This window comes from Numenius arquata, chromosome 11 (genome assembly GCF_964106895.1).
Source record: "Numenius arquata chromosome 11, bNumArq3.hap1.1, whole genome shotgun sequence".
Taxonomy (NCBI): domain Eukaryota; kingdom Metazoa; phylum Chordata; class Aves; order Charadriiformes; family Scolopacidae; genus Numenius; species Numenius arquata.
In genome coordinates, this window is record NC_133586.1 from 25633640 (window position 1) to 25647246 (window position 13607).

Here is a 13607-nt window from a genome sequence, read left to right on the forward strand (position 1 = left end):
GTCTGGATTTTGTGAAAAGCAGCTGAGTTCCTTTGCCTATTGCTCTGCCACGAATAATTACTACCGACTATTTATTGCGAGTCAAGGAGATGACTTAAAATACTTACGTATTACATACTTACTGAGATAGGGCGCATCTCAGTTTAAAAAGCGTTTGGAGTTGCAGCAAGCAAGAGCCTCTGCGTTTCCTGATTCTAATAAAAGAGAGACCCCCAAAGCTGGGAGCAGCCAGTAACCACCGGTCAATAGCCCCGGCCCCCGGCAGCGCGGTCACCATCCGGCTGCGGTGTCGTGGCGGCGCCTCCGGGTGCCGCTGTTGGCCGACGCGGAGCCGCCCTGGAGCCGCAGCCGCAGCCGGAGCCGCCGCAGCGTCAGGAGGGAGGAGCGCGGCGAGCGCTGGCGAGAATGGCGGTCAGTCAGAGGCAGAGGGAGAGTGAGAGCCGGCGGCGAGCAGGCGGGCGAGTGCTGCTGGTGCTGGGCGCTTTGCTGCTGGTCTGGTGCTGCCGGGCGGCGGCGGAGCGGATCCGCTACGCCATCCCCGAGGAGCTGGGCAGAGGCTCGCTGGTGGGGCCGCTGGCGCGGGACCTGGGGCTGAGCCCGGCGGAGCTGCCGGCACGCAAGCTGCGGGTGGCGTCTGCCGCTAACAGGCAGCTGAAATACTTCACGGTGAGCGGGGAGAGCGGGAACCTGTACGTGAGCGAGAGGCTGGACCGGGAGGAGATGTGCGGCGAGTCGGCGTCCTGCTCCGTCAGCTTCGAGGCGCTGGTGCAGAACCCGCTCAACGTTTTCCACGTCGAGGTGGACATCCAGGACATCAACGACAACGCGCCGACCTTCAGCAAGACTGCTCTCGACCTCGAGGTAAACGAGTTCACTTCTGCCGGTGCTCGTTTTCCGCTGGAGATGGCCCGAGACGCGGACGTGGGCAGCAACTCGCTGCTGACTTACCAGCTCACTAGCAACCCGTCCTTCACTCTGGACATCAAGGAGAGCCCGGATGGAAGCAAGAGGCCGGAATTAATTCTGGAGAGAGAGCTGGACCGGGAGAGGCAGAGATCCTTTGAGCTGGTGCTGACGGCGGTGGATGGCGGGGACCCCGTGAGGTCTGGGACTGTCCAGATTCGCGTCAACGTGACGGACGCCAACGACAACGCGCCCGTGTTTGGTAAAAGCCTCTTCGAGGCAAAACTGCGGGAAAATGTGCCGGCGGGGTCTCTGGTGCTGCAGGTGCGAGCCACGGATGCGGACGCGGGCTCCAACGGGCGGGTCTCGTACTCCTTCGGCAACGTCCCGGACGACGTCCGCGCCTTGTTCAGTGTCGATAGCGACAGCGGCGAGGTGAGGACGGCGGGGCCTCTGGATTTCGAAGAGAAGAGCAAATACCGCTTCGGACTGGAGGCGAGGGACGGCGGCGGACTCACAGCTCACTGCAAGGTGCAGATCGACATCAGCGACGAGAACGACAACGCGCCCGAAATCACGGTGCTGTCGGTGTCGAGCCCGGTGCCCGAGGACGCGCCCGCAGGCACCGTGGTGGCCCTGTTGAACGTGAACGACCCGGACTCCGGGGAGAACGGCCAGGTGTCGTGCGAGCTGTCGGGCGAGGCGCCGCTGTCGATCGTGGCGTCGTCGGGCGGCTCGTACAAGGTGGTGACGGCGAGCGCGCTGGACCGGGAGGAGGCGTCCGAGCACCGTGTGACGGTGGTGGCCAGGGACCGGGGCAGCCCGTCGCTGTGGAGCCGCGCGTCGCTGGTGCTGGAGGTGTCGGACGTGAACGACAACGCGCCGGTGTTCGAGGAGGCCGCCTACAGCGCCTACGTGGCGGAGAACAACGCGGCGGGCGCGGCGGTGGTGCGCGTGCAGGCGCGGGACGCGGACGCGGGCGCCAACGGTCGCGTGAGCTACTGGCTGGCGGGCGGCAGCGCGTGCGCGGCGGGCGCGGCGGCGTACGTGTCGGTGGAGGCGCGGAGCGGCGCGGTGTACGCGCAGCGCTCCTTCGACTACGAGCAGTGCCGCGAGTTCGCGGTGGCGGTGCGGGCGCAGGACGGCGGGGCGCCGGCGCGGAGCTCCACGGCCACGGTGCGCGTCTTCGTGCTGGACCGCAACGACAACGCGCCGCGCGTGCTCTGGCCGGCGCCGGGAGACGCGGGAGCGGCGGGGTCGGTGGCGTCGGGGCCGGCGCCGTTCGAGGTGGTGCCGCGTTCGGCCGATGCCGGGTACCTGGTGGCCAAGGTGGTGGCGGTGGACGCGGACGCGGGGCGCAACGCGTGGCTGTCGTACGAGCTGGTGCAGGCGTCGGAGCCGGCGCTGTTCCGCGTGGGGCTGCACAGCGGCGAGGTGCGGACGGCGCGGGCCGTGTCGGAGAGGGACGCGGCGAAGCAGCGGCTGGTGGCCGTGGTGAAGGACCACGGGCAGCCGGCGCTGTCGGCCACGGCCACGCTGCACGTGGTGCTGGCCGAGAGCTTGCAGGAGGCGCTGCCGGAGCTGAGCGAGCGGGCGGCGGGCGCCGACTCGCCGGCCGAGCTGCAGTTCTACCTGGTGCTGGCGCTGGCGCTCCTCTCCGCCCTCTTCCTGCTCAGCGTGGCGCTGGCCGTGCTGGCGCGGCTGCGCCGTGCCGGGCCGCCCGCCGTCCTGCGCTGCCTGGGCGCGCAGCGCTTCTCCGTGGCCGGCGCCGCCTTCCCGGCCGACTTCTGCGAGGGCACCTTGCCCTACTCCTACAACCTGTGCGTGGCGCCGGCACGCGCCGTCGCCGAGGCCGCTTGGCCCTCGCCGCCGCCGCTGCCCATCGTGCCCGCGGAGGATCTGCTGGGCGCGGAGGCCTGCGGGAAGCCGATCCCGAGCAGCAGCGCCGGCGCGGGAGAGCCGCCCGCCGACCCCGACGCCCCGCAGGTCTGTAAGCCCGCGCGCTCTCCCTCTTTTCCCTGAGCTGTGCTGAACCTCCCTCCCTCTTCCCCTGGGTTTTTTCGCTGGGTTGGTGTGGGTGGGGAGCGCTGGTCTGTGTGTCCGTGAAGAAATGAGAGATCGGGGTAGCTTCCTTCCATTCAGAGGAGGCCGTTAGCCACGGCAATCCTTGGTTTATGCGTGGTCACAGGTGCAGATTCACTGGAGATTTTTTGTCTACATCTCTCTTCTTGCGTAAATTCGTATGAGTCCATAAGGGTGAAGGCGAATCCTTACTGTGTGGAACGAGGTCCGCTGATTTTGCATGAGAGACTCGGGATTGGCACTTGCAGTTGGAGATGTTTCTTTTCTGATCGACTTTTCCCCGGCACTATGTACTTGAACCCGGTTCACAGATGGGCACAAACCCGTTGGTTAATGCTTTTTCGTTCCTGGACTCCCAAAGAAAATGTGTGTCTGGCTACATGAATGGAAAAAAGACAAATTCTTCGTCGCTAGTGAAATGAGAGACTATAGTCCGTCATTTTGGGGAATGGTGCTGGTATGAATTGTGGGACGGGTTAAATTAATGTGCTAGGGAGTGCTGATCCGTGTCTCTTTGAGGGAAGGAACGGGGTATCCCCCTTCCGCTCACAGCAGAAATCAATCGGAGGCACTTGTTGGTTCTTCAGTGGTCACAGGTTCAGGTAAGAGGTTTTGACTACAACTCTCGAGTAGTTAGGAACGGTGAAGGCAGTAAACTAACGGTTCTTCAGGACGGAAGTCCTGGTGTCCGAAGGAAAGGTCTGTGTGGCTCCATGAATGGAGAAATTACAGGTTGATCCTCCTCACTGTTACAGAATGTCCTCCCTCTTCCGCCGTGTGTCCTCTCGTCCATTGGAGGAAGGCTGCTGCAGAAATGGCAGCATTAATCGAATGGATGCATTTTATCCAGGAATGGTTTATCCGCGTTCCTTGTGCTGTTATTTCTCATTTTTCTCTTCCATCCTGGGTGGTAGTGCCTTTTTGTTACCCTTTTTCCTGTTCTGTATTTCATACACACGTGGAGGTGTAGAATGCTATCTCAAGAAAACAAAAAATAACAGCGTCCAGTATTTCAGAGCCTGTCTTCTTTTCCTCTTCCCAAACAGTGGTGGTTGGACCTAGTTCATTACGTTGACAGGAGAATACTAGACTGAGGAACTGGGTCTCTCAGACACATTTTGAAACAGCTCTTTACAAGCGGAGGCCTCTACTCCGGAGGCCTCTAGCCTGAGGACATATGTAAAGCCAAAAGCAAACACACAAACTGACAGCAATTAGGCACTTGAATCAAGTCCTCGGTCCGCATAATTTAGGGTGTGCAACCGTGCTTGTCTTCATACATCCTACAGAATTTGGTTGAAAAGGTGTCCTACCAACGTGAGTAGTCAAGAATGAGATGAAAGCTTTACTAATAAGCATCAATTTCTTACACCGAGATTTCTGAAAAACTCAAAGCCCATTCCTGGTCGTTCTAGCTATCGAATTACTCGATTAAATATAATATGGGCTATTAAAAAGGGAAACTGCAGTGCTCCTTCAACTTTCCTCTTCCAGTGTTAGCTGCCTCTGTAGTTATATCAACATTTTAGTGTAATTCAGTTTAGAAGGGGGGGGGGGGGGGGGAGGGGGGAGGAGGAGGAGGAAGGGGCTCTACCCATCCTGAGAATATAGGTAAATCGACAAGGAAATACTCAACATGTTCGTTTAGTTTGTGCAGAGGTACTTGTCTCATGCCGTCCTACAGTATTTGGTTGAAAAACTATCCTACGAATATGAAGATTCAAGAATTAGATGAATACTTTACCAATAACCGTCAATCCATTTCACTCGGATTCTGAAAAAAATCAAGGTTTCTGCCACTTGAGACAATGAGCCCCTGAATCTGCGGGGCGTGGTCGGTGTTGATATCGCGTTTTCTATAGACAGAGCCTATTATCTGTTGCTGTCCTTGTACCGGTAATCAAGGATGACTGCCACAATAATTTCTGATGGGGACTGTGCTTTAGGACGAATGGGATAAGACTCGTAATATTCTAGACGTCGTATTACGAAAAAACCCACATTTTATTTCACATCTGTCGCCATTAGCAAGTATTTTTTTTTTCCTCGTGTGGTACAAATAACACGCATTATTATTGAAAACAACGGCTCAGAGAAAAGACAATGCAGGAAATCTCCTGTCGCCTTTTAAAGGGAGGATCTTCATTGCTGCTTTGTTCTATTGGTCAGGATGTGGGGAATTTATGTAGCTGCGTGACGGGATCTTGATCCGTAGAAAGGGAGAGGGAAAAGTAATGCAAGCACGACTGCTACAGAGAGCTGTGAAGATTTTGCTTTCAAACTAATGGGATAGGGATCTTAATATTCTACACGTCATGTTTTACTTTACAGATATAGCTTTTAGCAAGTCATTTTTCTCGTGCGGTAGAAATACCACAACCACAAGAAGCCTCGGCCTTCCTGCGGATCGCCCCGAGGATCAATGGAGACATCTGCGGGAGTAAAAGCATCGGAGGAGATCCCCGGTGGACGGGAAGCGCTGTCTCCGTGGCGAGTGTCCCGTCGCCGCGAGCTGCCCGTGGGAAAGGCGGGCGGGCAGCGCCGGGCAGCGCTCGGTGGCTGCAGTGCCGGGAGGAGGCTGCGGGCGCCGCTGTTGACCGAGGAGGAGCGAGAGGAAGGCCGGAGCGCTGCAGGCAGCCCCGCCCGCTGCGGCCCGGCTCGATCGCTGTCTGGCTGTGTGGCTGTGTGGCTGTCTGGGCGGGCGAGCGGTCTGCGATCGTCCCCGCGGTGCGGAGCCGTGGTGCAGCGAGGCGGAGGGTCCGGCGGCAGCGGCCAGGAGCGGCGAGACGGTGACGGAGCCGGATCGGGCGGCAGCGGAGGTGCCGGCGGTGCCGCGGCGGAGATGTGCGGGGCCGGGAGTCGGTGGGTCCGGCGGGAGCGAGCCCTGCTGTGGTGCGTCCTGGTGGCGGCGTGGGAGGCGGCGTGGGGTCAGCTGCGCTACTCGGTTCCCGAGGAGATGCCGAAGGGCTCGTTCGTGGGCGACGTGGCCAAGGACCTGGCGATTGAGCTCACGGCGCTCCAAGACCACGGCGTCCGCATCATAGACAGAGGTAGGAGGCAGTATTTCTCCCTTCACGGGAAGACGGGACATTTAGTGACGGCGGAGAGGATAGACAGAGAGCAGCTGTGCGGGCGGATAGAGAAATGCCAGCAAGGTTTAGAAGTATTGATAGAGTACTCCATGAAGGTTGTAAAACTGGAGGTAGAAATTGCAGACATTAATGACAATGCTCCGAAGTTTCAGCAAGATCAACTACAATTTAGGGTCAGTGAAACAGCAGCCGTGGGAACGCGGTACTCGCTGGAGGAGGCTCACGACCCGGACGTGGGACGGAATTCCCTGCAGAGTTACGAGCTGAGCGGCGACGAGCACTTCTCGCTGGCCGTGCAGGCGGGCCCCGGCGGGGACCAGCGTCCCGAGCTGGTGCTGGCGAAGGCGCTGGACCGGGAGGAGGCGGCGTTCCACGAGCTGGTGCTGAGGGCGAGCGACGGCGGAGAGCCGCCGCGGACGGGCACGGCGCGGATCCGCGTGTTGGTGCTGGACGCCAACGACAACGCGCCCGCGTTCAGCCAGGCGGAGTACACGGTGCGTGTGGCGGAGGACGTGCCCGTGGGGTCGCGACTGCTCACCGTGAACGCTACGGACGCAGATGAGGGCCCAAATTCGGACCTTACTTACTCGCTCCGCGGGACGGCCGGCACCCCGTCGGGCTTCTTCCTTGTTGATCCCCGGACCGGAGAAATCACAGCTGCGGGGAAGCTGGACTACGAGGCGGCGGCTCTGTATGAGCTCGAGGTGCAGGCACGGGATGCAGGGGACCTCTCCGCCAGAGCAAAAGTCCTGGTGAGCCTAATCGACGTCAATGACAATGCGCCCCAAATCACGGTTACTTCCGTATTGAGCTCCGTGCTCGAAAACAGTCCCGCGGGAACCGTCATTGCTTTCATAGGAGTGAAGGATGAGGATTCGTATGCTAATGGGGAGGTGAGGGTGACGCTGCCGGACGATCTTCCATTCCGTCTGGAGAAGACGTTTGAGGACTACTACCGCGTGGTGACGGCGAGGGAGCTGGACCGTGAGGAGGTGTCGGAGTACAACGTGACGGTGCTGGCGGCGGACGGCGGGTCGCCGTCGCTGCGGAGCAGCGCGGTGCTGGCGCTGCGGGTGCTGGACGTGAACGACAACGCGCCGGTGTTCGCGGAGGCGCGGTACAGCGCGCGGGTGCCCGAGAACAACGCGGCGGGCGCGCTGCTGCTGAGGGTGCGGGCGTGGGACGCGGACTGGGGTGCGAACGCGCGCGTGCGGTACCGGCTGTGGGAGGGGCGGGTGCGGGGCGCGCCGCTGTCGTCGTACGTGTCGGTGCAGGCGGAGACGGGCGCGCTGTACGCGCTGCGCTCCTTCGACTACGAGGAGGTGCGCGAGGTGGGGCTGTGGGTGCGGGCGGAGGACGGCGGCGCGCCGGCGCTGAGCAGCAACGTGTCGGTGCGGCTGGAGATCGTGGACGAGAACGACAACGCGCCGCAGGTGCTGTACCCGCCGCCGGCGCCGGCCTCGGGCTCGGGCTCGGGCTCGGCCTCGGGGTGGTGGTCGGGCGTGGAGCTGTGGCCGCGGTCGGCGGAGGCCGGGTCGCTGGTGGCCAAGGTGGTGGCGGTGGACGCGGACGCGGGTCAGAACGCGTGGCTGTCGTACGAGCTGGCCAAAGCGACGGAGCCGGGTCTGTTCCGCGTGGGGCTGCACAGCGGCGAGGTGCGGACGGCGCGGTTGCCGCTGGCCCGCGACGCGGCGCGGCAGAGCCTGGTGGTGGTGGTGAAGGACCACGGGCGGCCGGCGCTGTCGGCCACGGCCACGCTGAGGGTGGTGCTGGGCGAGAGCGTGGCCGAGCTGCTGTCGGAGCTGGGCAGCGCGGCGGCGGCGGCGGCGGCGGCGCCGGGCGAGGCGGCCGGCAGCCTGACGCGCTGGCTGGTGCTGGCCGTGGCGGCCGTCTCCTGCCTCTTCCTCGCCTTCCTGCTGCTGCTGCTGGCGCTGCGCCTGCGGCGCTGGCGCCGCTCGCAGCTGCCGGCGGCGGGCAGCGGCGCCTTGCGCGGCGTCCCGGCCTCGCACTTCGTGGGCATCGACGGCGTCCGCGCCTTCCTGCGCTCCTACTCGCACGAGGTCTCGCTCACCGCCGACTCGCGCAAGAGCCAGCTCCGCTTCTCGGGCGGCAGCTGCTGCGACACCCTGCCGGCCCACCCGCCGCCTGACGAGCCCGCGCCGCTGCTCCACGAGGACCCTGACGGCGCCCGCCGCGCCGACCCCGCCGCTCCCCCGGTGAGTTCCTACTACTACCAGAATAGCTCTGCCACGCTTCCCTCTCGCGAGTCTCTGCCCTTTCCCTCCCGTCCATTTTGTCCCCTGACGTGTAATACCGATTTTCTTGTCAGTTCTTTTGCATTCCTAGTGAATGGAAGCATTACGAGAAATGGAAGTTTTCGTTAATATGTCTTCTGACCGCACATGTTCTTGAGTATATCTTCCCTGTTCATCGTTTCTGCTCTTCTCAGCAGAAGTTTCTGCTTCTCCATGCCAATGGAAGGAGCGAGGAAATGTCTTTGTCTTCGTGCATCTTTTTGCACAGGGTGGAGGAATGGGCTGGGCAAAAACTGTTCCTTCGCCGACATCTGTCTTCCTGTTGTGAAGACGAAAGTGAATCATAGAAGTTATGACTATTTGCAAAAGTCAAAAAGGTTGCTGCGTTTGAAAGCGATATGTTTAAGTTGTCTTTTAAGGTTGTCTGATTTGAAACGGGGCTGGATGTGTCTTGCTCCTGAGTATACATGCTATTGTGAGAGTCATATGAGGGGAGGAGGGGAGAGATTCTAGGTGTTTGGAGAAATATAAGGAGAGCAGTTTTGGCCCTGTGCCAATGTTTGCTGACCCAGCCTCTCCTGGAGGACCCGTTCCCTTTTACACTCTTGATGTTTCTTCTAAGAATTAATGAGCGCATGATTGTATCTTCTTTCTTAGTATGGAGATGTGAAGATGTATGTGTGAGAAGTTTGAGGACCAATAGTGTTGCATGTGGAAGAGAAATGGTATGGGTCATTGGCCTTTCATGTCATGTGCTTTCAAATTGTATGACTTAAAGAACACCATACAAGGTTTGAAGGGCTGGAGGTGAGAATTGTGGGAGCTGTGTGTGAGGGGCAAGAGAGATATCTTTGCTATTTTCCCTGTTCAGTGTCCAGCTGTAGTATCATGCGATGTGAGATTCATCTTCCCAAAGAAATGTGGCTAGAGGACTTGTGATTTCAGCTGTGTTGGGAGCCCTGGGAGGTTTTTCCTCTGATTTTGCAGGTGGTCTTCAAATCTTTACTAACACTGAATTATGTACTTGTGTCAAACACCATAAGGGGAGCTTTGGGAAAAGCAAAGCGTGTAATTGTTACCTGCTAAATACCTGAATTATTTACGTACTGTACTGACTTAATCTGCAAGACTACTGTCCCTTACTTTCTACAGGTGTTCACTTCTCGCCTTGTTTGTTTTGATGATCTGAAGCTGGGCTTTTGAATCTGATAATGTGTGAAAGATCTCACCTGTTACATTTGTCTGACTGTCCCGTACACACCTTTCATGTTTACAGCTGTCAAGAGGTAGACTTCCATAGATGTGTTTCCTTAAAATGTTAACTGGATAAATGCTCTTGCTTGTCATACACATGGTGAGAAGTCAAGTATTATCCCTGTGAAGGAGAAGTTGTGTCTGCAACTTTTCTTTCAATGGAGTCTACCTGTAGCTTACGAAGATCAACAACAACAATGTGAGCTGTGGAGGATTTGGGGAGAGTCTTGTAGGTACTTTGTGTGAGGAGGTACCAGTAGAGACAAGGCATGTGTTTTACTAATTCCCAGGGATGATTGCTTGAGTACAGTGAGTCTAAAGGTGTCTTATTTTTGGATATTTTGCTCAGATTGTAGCTGGCCAAGTTGTGGGTTCATAAGTTTGCTTTCCTGTTGCATGACATTTCCCATGAATGGCAGTTATTGAACACAGACGTAGAATTTACATTAAGATTTGAGCGTCTTGTGTCTTCCAAGCTGCCCATGTGCTGTAGTAGGATGATTGTGTCTTTGGGTGACACTTTGATGATTTTGATTTATGCTTTTATTGGAGTTGTATATATCATTTATGCCCTTGAGAACATTGGGTGTTCCTCCAAATTAATGTGATGATTAGAGAAATCTCTGCACATGTCCATGTTGGGAACCTTGCTCTTTCAATGGTGTGTGTCTGCAAAGGCAGCTTTTGTGTTGTGTGATGTCTGGGAAGATGAAAAAGTTCACGGTGGTATAATTTGAAATGTCTAAAAATTGTGAAAGTTATGTTTCTCCTAGTTGATGTAGGAGGCCCACAGTTGAGGTTGCATGTTTTTCCCTCTTTTTTTTATCCCAAAGAATTTATCTTGAAGATCTGTGGCTCTGGTCTCTGGTTTAAGCTCCTATACGACCCTCCTGTGGACTTTTTACGAACTAGATACCCTTCTTGTATTCCTGCTAGAGTTGGCAGGATCAGTTGACAGGATCTGAAGTTTTAAGCTCCGATTCCCTCACTTCTCCAGGTTTCCCATTCTTGCCTTGGTTGTGGGGGATATTTTTTTTTTATGATTTTATTTATTTTTTGTGTTTGTAGGTGCAAAGCTGGGTCTTCTGGCTGGTAATCTTTAAAACATTAAAAGATCTCATGTAATTGTTGTGTGGGTAGCACAGTTTCCATCCATACCTTGTAGGTGTTCAGCTGATAAGACAAAGACCCTGATAGACCTCTGTTTCCTTAAGATGTCACTGAATGAAATGCTCTTTGGCCTGTGCCTGACATATGGCCAAAATATTGGATATTGGCCTTGGTGCAGAGATGTAATTACACTTTCTTCTAGGCCTTTGTCTCCTGCAAGGTCCTGTTTTATATTCCCCATGTGTGCCTAGCTCTTGTGCATTGGAAACTCTGCAAGTTGTTTTGCAGCAAACAGTTACTTCCCTTGGCAAGCCCTCAGCCACGTGAAGAAGCCCAGGATGACTGAACTGGAGAAAGAGGCCTAAAATAGCTGTTTACACTTATAGCTTCATATTCATATGCAGATGAGCAGGCAACAGAGTCAAAAAAATTCATGAGAGCTGATGACTATTTCTTAAAATGAACCCACCCTACAATGTAGTCCAGAGGAAGACTTTGGGGTTACACTTGTGCTTGAAACCTCAGTGATTTACAGGTGCTGAGAGGGATCAATATCAATACCAGCTGTGAAGACTGAGAAGACTTCCAAGTGAGTTTCTCTGATGAGCCTTTATCTTTATTGGTTCCTTTCCTTCCTGATCCCATTTTTTTCCCCTTCCTGGTTTCTTATGTATGTAGGTTTAGTTTGAAGTAATGGCATATCTTCACTTAACCACGTGTTGTGCATTAGTGCTTCTTGCTCATCCTACAGATTTTGTAGAATGGAGGACATGTGAAGTTACATTTGTGTTCTGGTTGTTGTAGGGAGAGGAGATTAAAGCATGAAGCCAGTAGAAGTCCCAACTCTGTGGAACAGTGTGTGTGAAAAAGAGGGGAGGAATCTGATCGTTTGATATTACCCAGTCTCTGTTGGATGACCGCTCCTCTTTTAGTTCAGAATTTAACATTCATGTGCTTTACAGTCCTTCTCTTTCTTCACAGAACGTTAGTGAGCAGACAAATCTACCTTCCTTTTTGGTGTGATTGTGGTGCATTATACTCTTGTGATATATTTTTTCCAATTCTGAGGGTCTGAAGCAAAGCTGCAGGTTGTGTAGGGTTGGAGAGTAGACTTGGGGAAGCTCTGTTGGCAGGAGGGGCCATAGGAGAACTGATGGTCATTTCCCTGCTTGTCATAGTTACTCTGTTGGGCACACGGTTGTGGTACCATGCAATTTCAATTCCTTCTGCTCAATATGTTTGGCCTAAGAAATATTATCACACCTGACCCATATTCATTTGTGTATGTTTCTCACTCTTGCCTTGCTTGTCGTGAGCCAGTCCTCAGGGTGTCTGATGAAATGGGGAAGGTCAGCTCTTCTAATTGTCTGAGTGCAGGGGCAGTTCCTGCCCACACCTTGGAGGTTCACAGCTGTAAGGAGGAAGGCTTTCATAGGCATATGTGTGCTCCCAGAGAGAAGACTTGTCTGTAGGGAAAGAAAGCAACCCCGTTTCTGCTGCAGTCCTGAAAGCGCAGAGTGGTAACCCAGCCCAGCCAAGGTTTCCATGAATAGAGTAGGAGTCAGTGGGAGAATACATGCAGCATGTCCCCCACATGGGTCTCTCACTACATGGTGGCATCTCTATTGGAGACAGGTGGAGTGTTAGATGGATAAAGAAGTGGCTGGATGGCTGAAGAAAAAGTGTTATGGTCAGTGGCTCAATGTCTGAGTAGGAACCAGTTACACAAGAGTATTGTTCAAGGACCCATACTGGGAACAATATTATTAAATTGATCTCAATATTACCTTCATTAATGAGTTTCATGGTTTCATCTGGGATGGACTTGACGTTCTTGCTAGCAGTAGTATAGGTCTGTGTTTCAGATTTGGGGATGGTAATAATGTTGGTAAAACATTGATGTTGGTTGTGCAAAGTCGTAAAGGCCTTCTCTGCTCCTCAAACCACCCAGCTAGTGAATAGGTTGGGAGTGCAGAAGAAGTCCAGAGCGGATACTGCCAGGACAGCTGACCCCAACTAACCAAAGGGATATTCCATACCATATGATGTCATGCTCAGTATATAGAGGTAGGAAGAAAAACAAAAGGGGGGATGTTTGCAGTTATGGTGTTTGTCTTTCCGAGTAGCCATTACACATGATGGAGCCCTGCTTTCCTGGAGAGGGCTGAACACATTTCTATCCATCGGAAGTGGTGAATGAATTCCTTGTTTTGCTTTGCTTGTTTGAGCAGCTTTTTCTTTAATTTTTAAAATGTCTTTGTCTCTACCCATGGGTTTTCTCACTTTTACTCATGTCATTCTCCCTGCAAGCCCAACCAGGAGAGTGAGCAAGAGGTTGCATGGTCCTAACTGCCAGCTGTTGCGTCAAGCAGCAAAATAGTTTTGGCAGAAAATAAACCCCCTTGCATTCTAACACTCCTCACCAAGGTGGGAGGCTAGGGGCGGCTAGGTTTAAATTCTGAGTGATGCCCAATTCACCACTATCAGTCCAGTTGCATTTAATATATTAAACTATCACGATTCTGGATACACTAATAGTGGACTGCACCTTCAGTCTAGTCGTGCTCATGAACTAGCACGGCCACACTTTAGTGTTTGGTCGCCTTCAATGAGAAACTGAAATGGCTAGCTACTTAAGCAGTGCAGTTTATTTAAGCAACAGATATAAAGGTTCTTATGGTTTGCCGGTGTTAAATACACTGTCTGCAAAGCACATGCAAGTAAAAATATTGTTAATGGTATAAAGTGCGCAACAAAGCTACAAACAATACAGCCTGGCTATAAATGTGAAAAGATAACCCTCTAGAGAGATTTCTAAGTTTCCCAAGGAAGCACTCGGTATAGTCTAAGTCTTACCCAAAGGCATCCCTACGGGGGGGAAGAAAGGCTCAGCCCATGGACTGGTCCCGGG

General features: G+C 54.6%; 2 protein-coding genes across 2 annotated transcripts; both read left to right on the forward strand.

The window, feature by feature from the left end:
* The first annotated feature begins 405 nt into the window (after nucleotides 1–405).
* LOC141470161 (protocadherin gamma-B5-like) lies at nucleotides 406–2925 on the forward strand. The gene has a single exon (XM_074156084.1). The coding sequence runs from the start codon at nucleotides 406–408 to the stop codon at nucleotides 2923–2925; it is 2520 nt and encodes an 839-aa protein (XP_074012185.1).
* A 2482-nt stretch (nucleotides 2926–5407) lies between these two features.
* Nucleotides 5408–9016, forward strand: LOC141470162 (protocadherin gamma-A12-like). Its single transcript, XM_074156085.1, has 2 exons — nucleotides 5408–8293; nucleotides 8990–9016. Exons 1-2 carry the CDS (start codon nucleotides 5408–5410, stop codon nucleotides 9014–9016), a joined length of 2913 nt encoding a protein of 970 aa, XP_074012186.1.
* The last annotated feature ends 4591 nt before the right edge of the window (nucleotides 9017–13607 follow it).

Excerpts from the sequence above, each read along its gene's own strand:
- LOC141470162 (XM_074156085.1), top strand. The coding sequence starts at position 5,408 with ATGGAGACATCTGCGGGAGTAAAAGCATCGGAGGAGATCCCCGGTGGA. Across the intron at positions 8,294-8,989 it reads CCGACCCCGCCGCTCCCCCG|TATGGAGATGTGAAGATGTA; the intron begins GTGAGTTCCTAC and ends CTTCTTTCTTAG.
- LOC141470161 (XM_074156084.1), top strand. The coding sequence starts at position 406 with ATGGCGGTCAGTCAGAGGCAGAGGGAGAGTGAGAGCCGGCGGCGAGCA.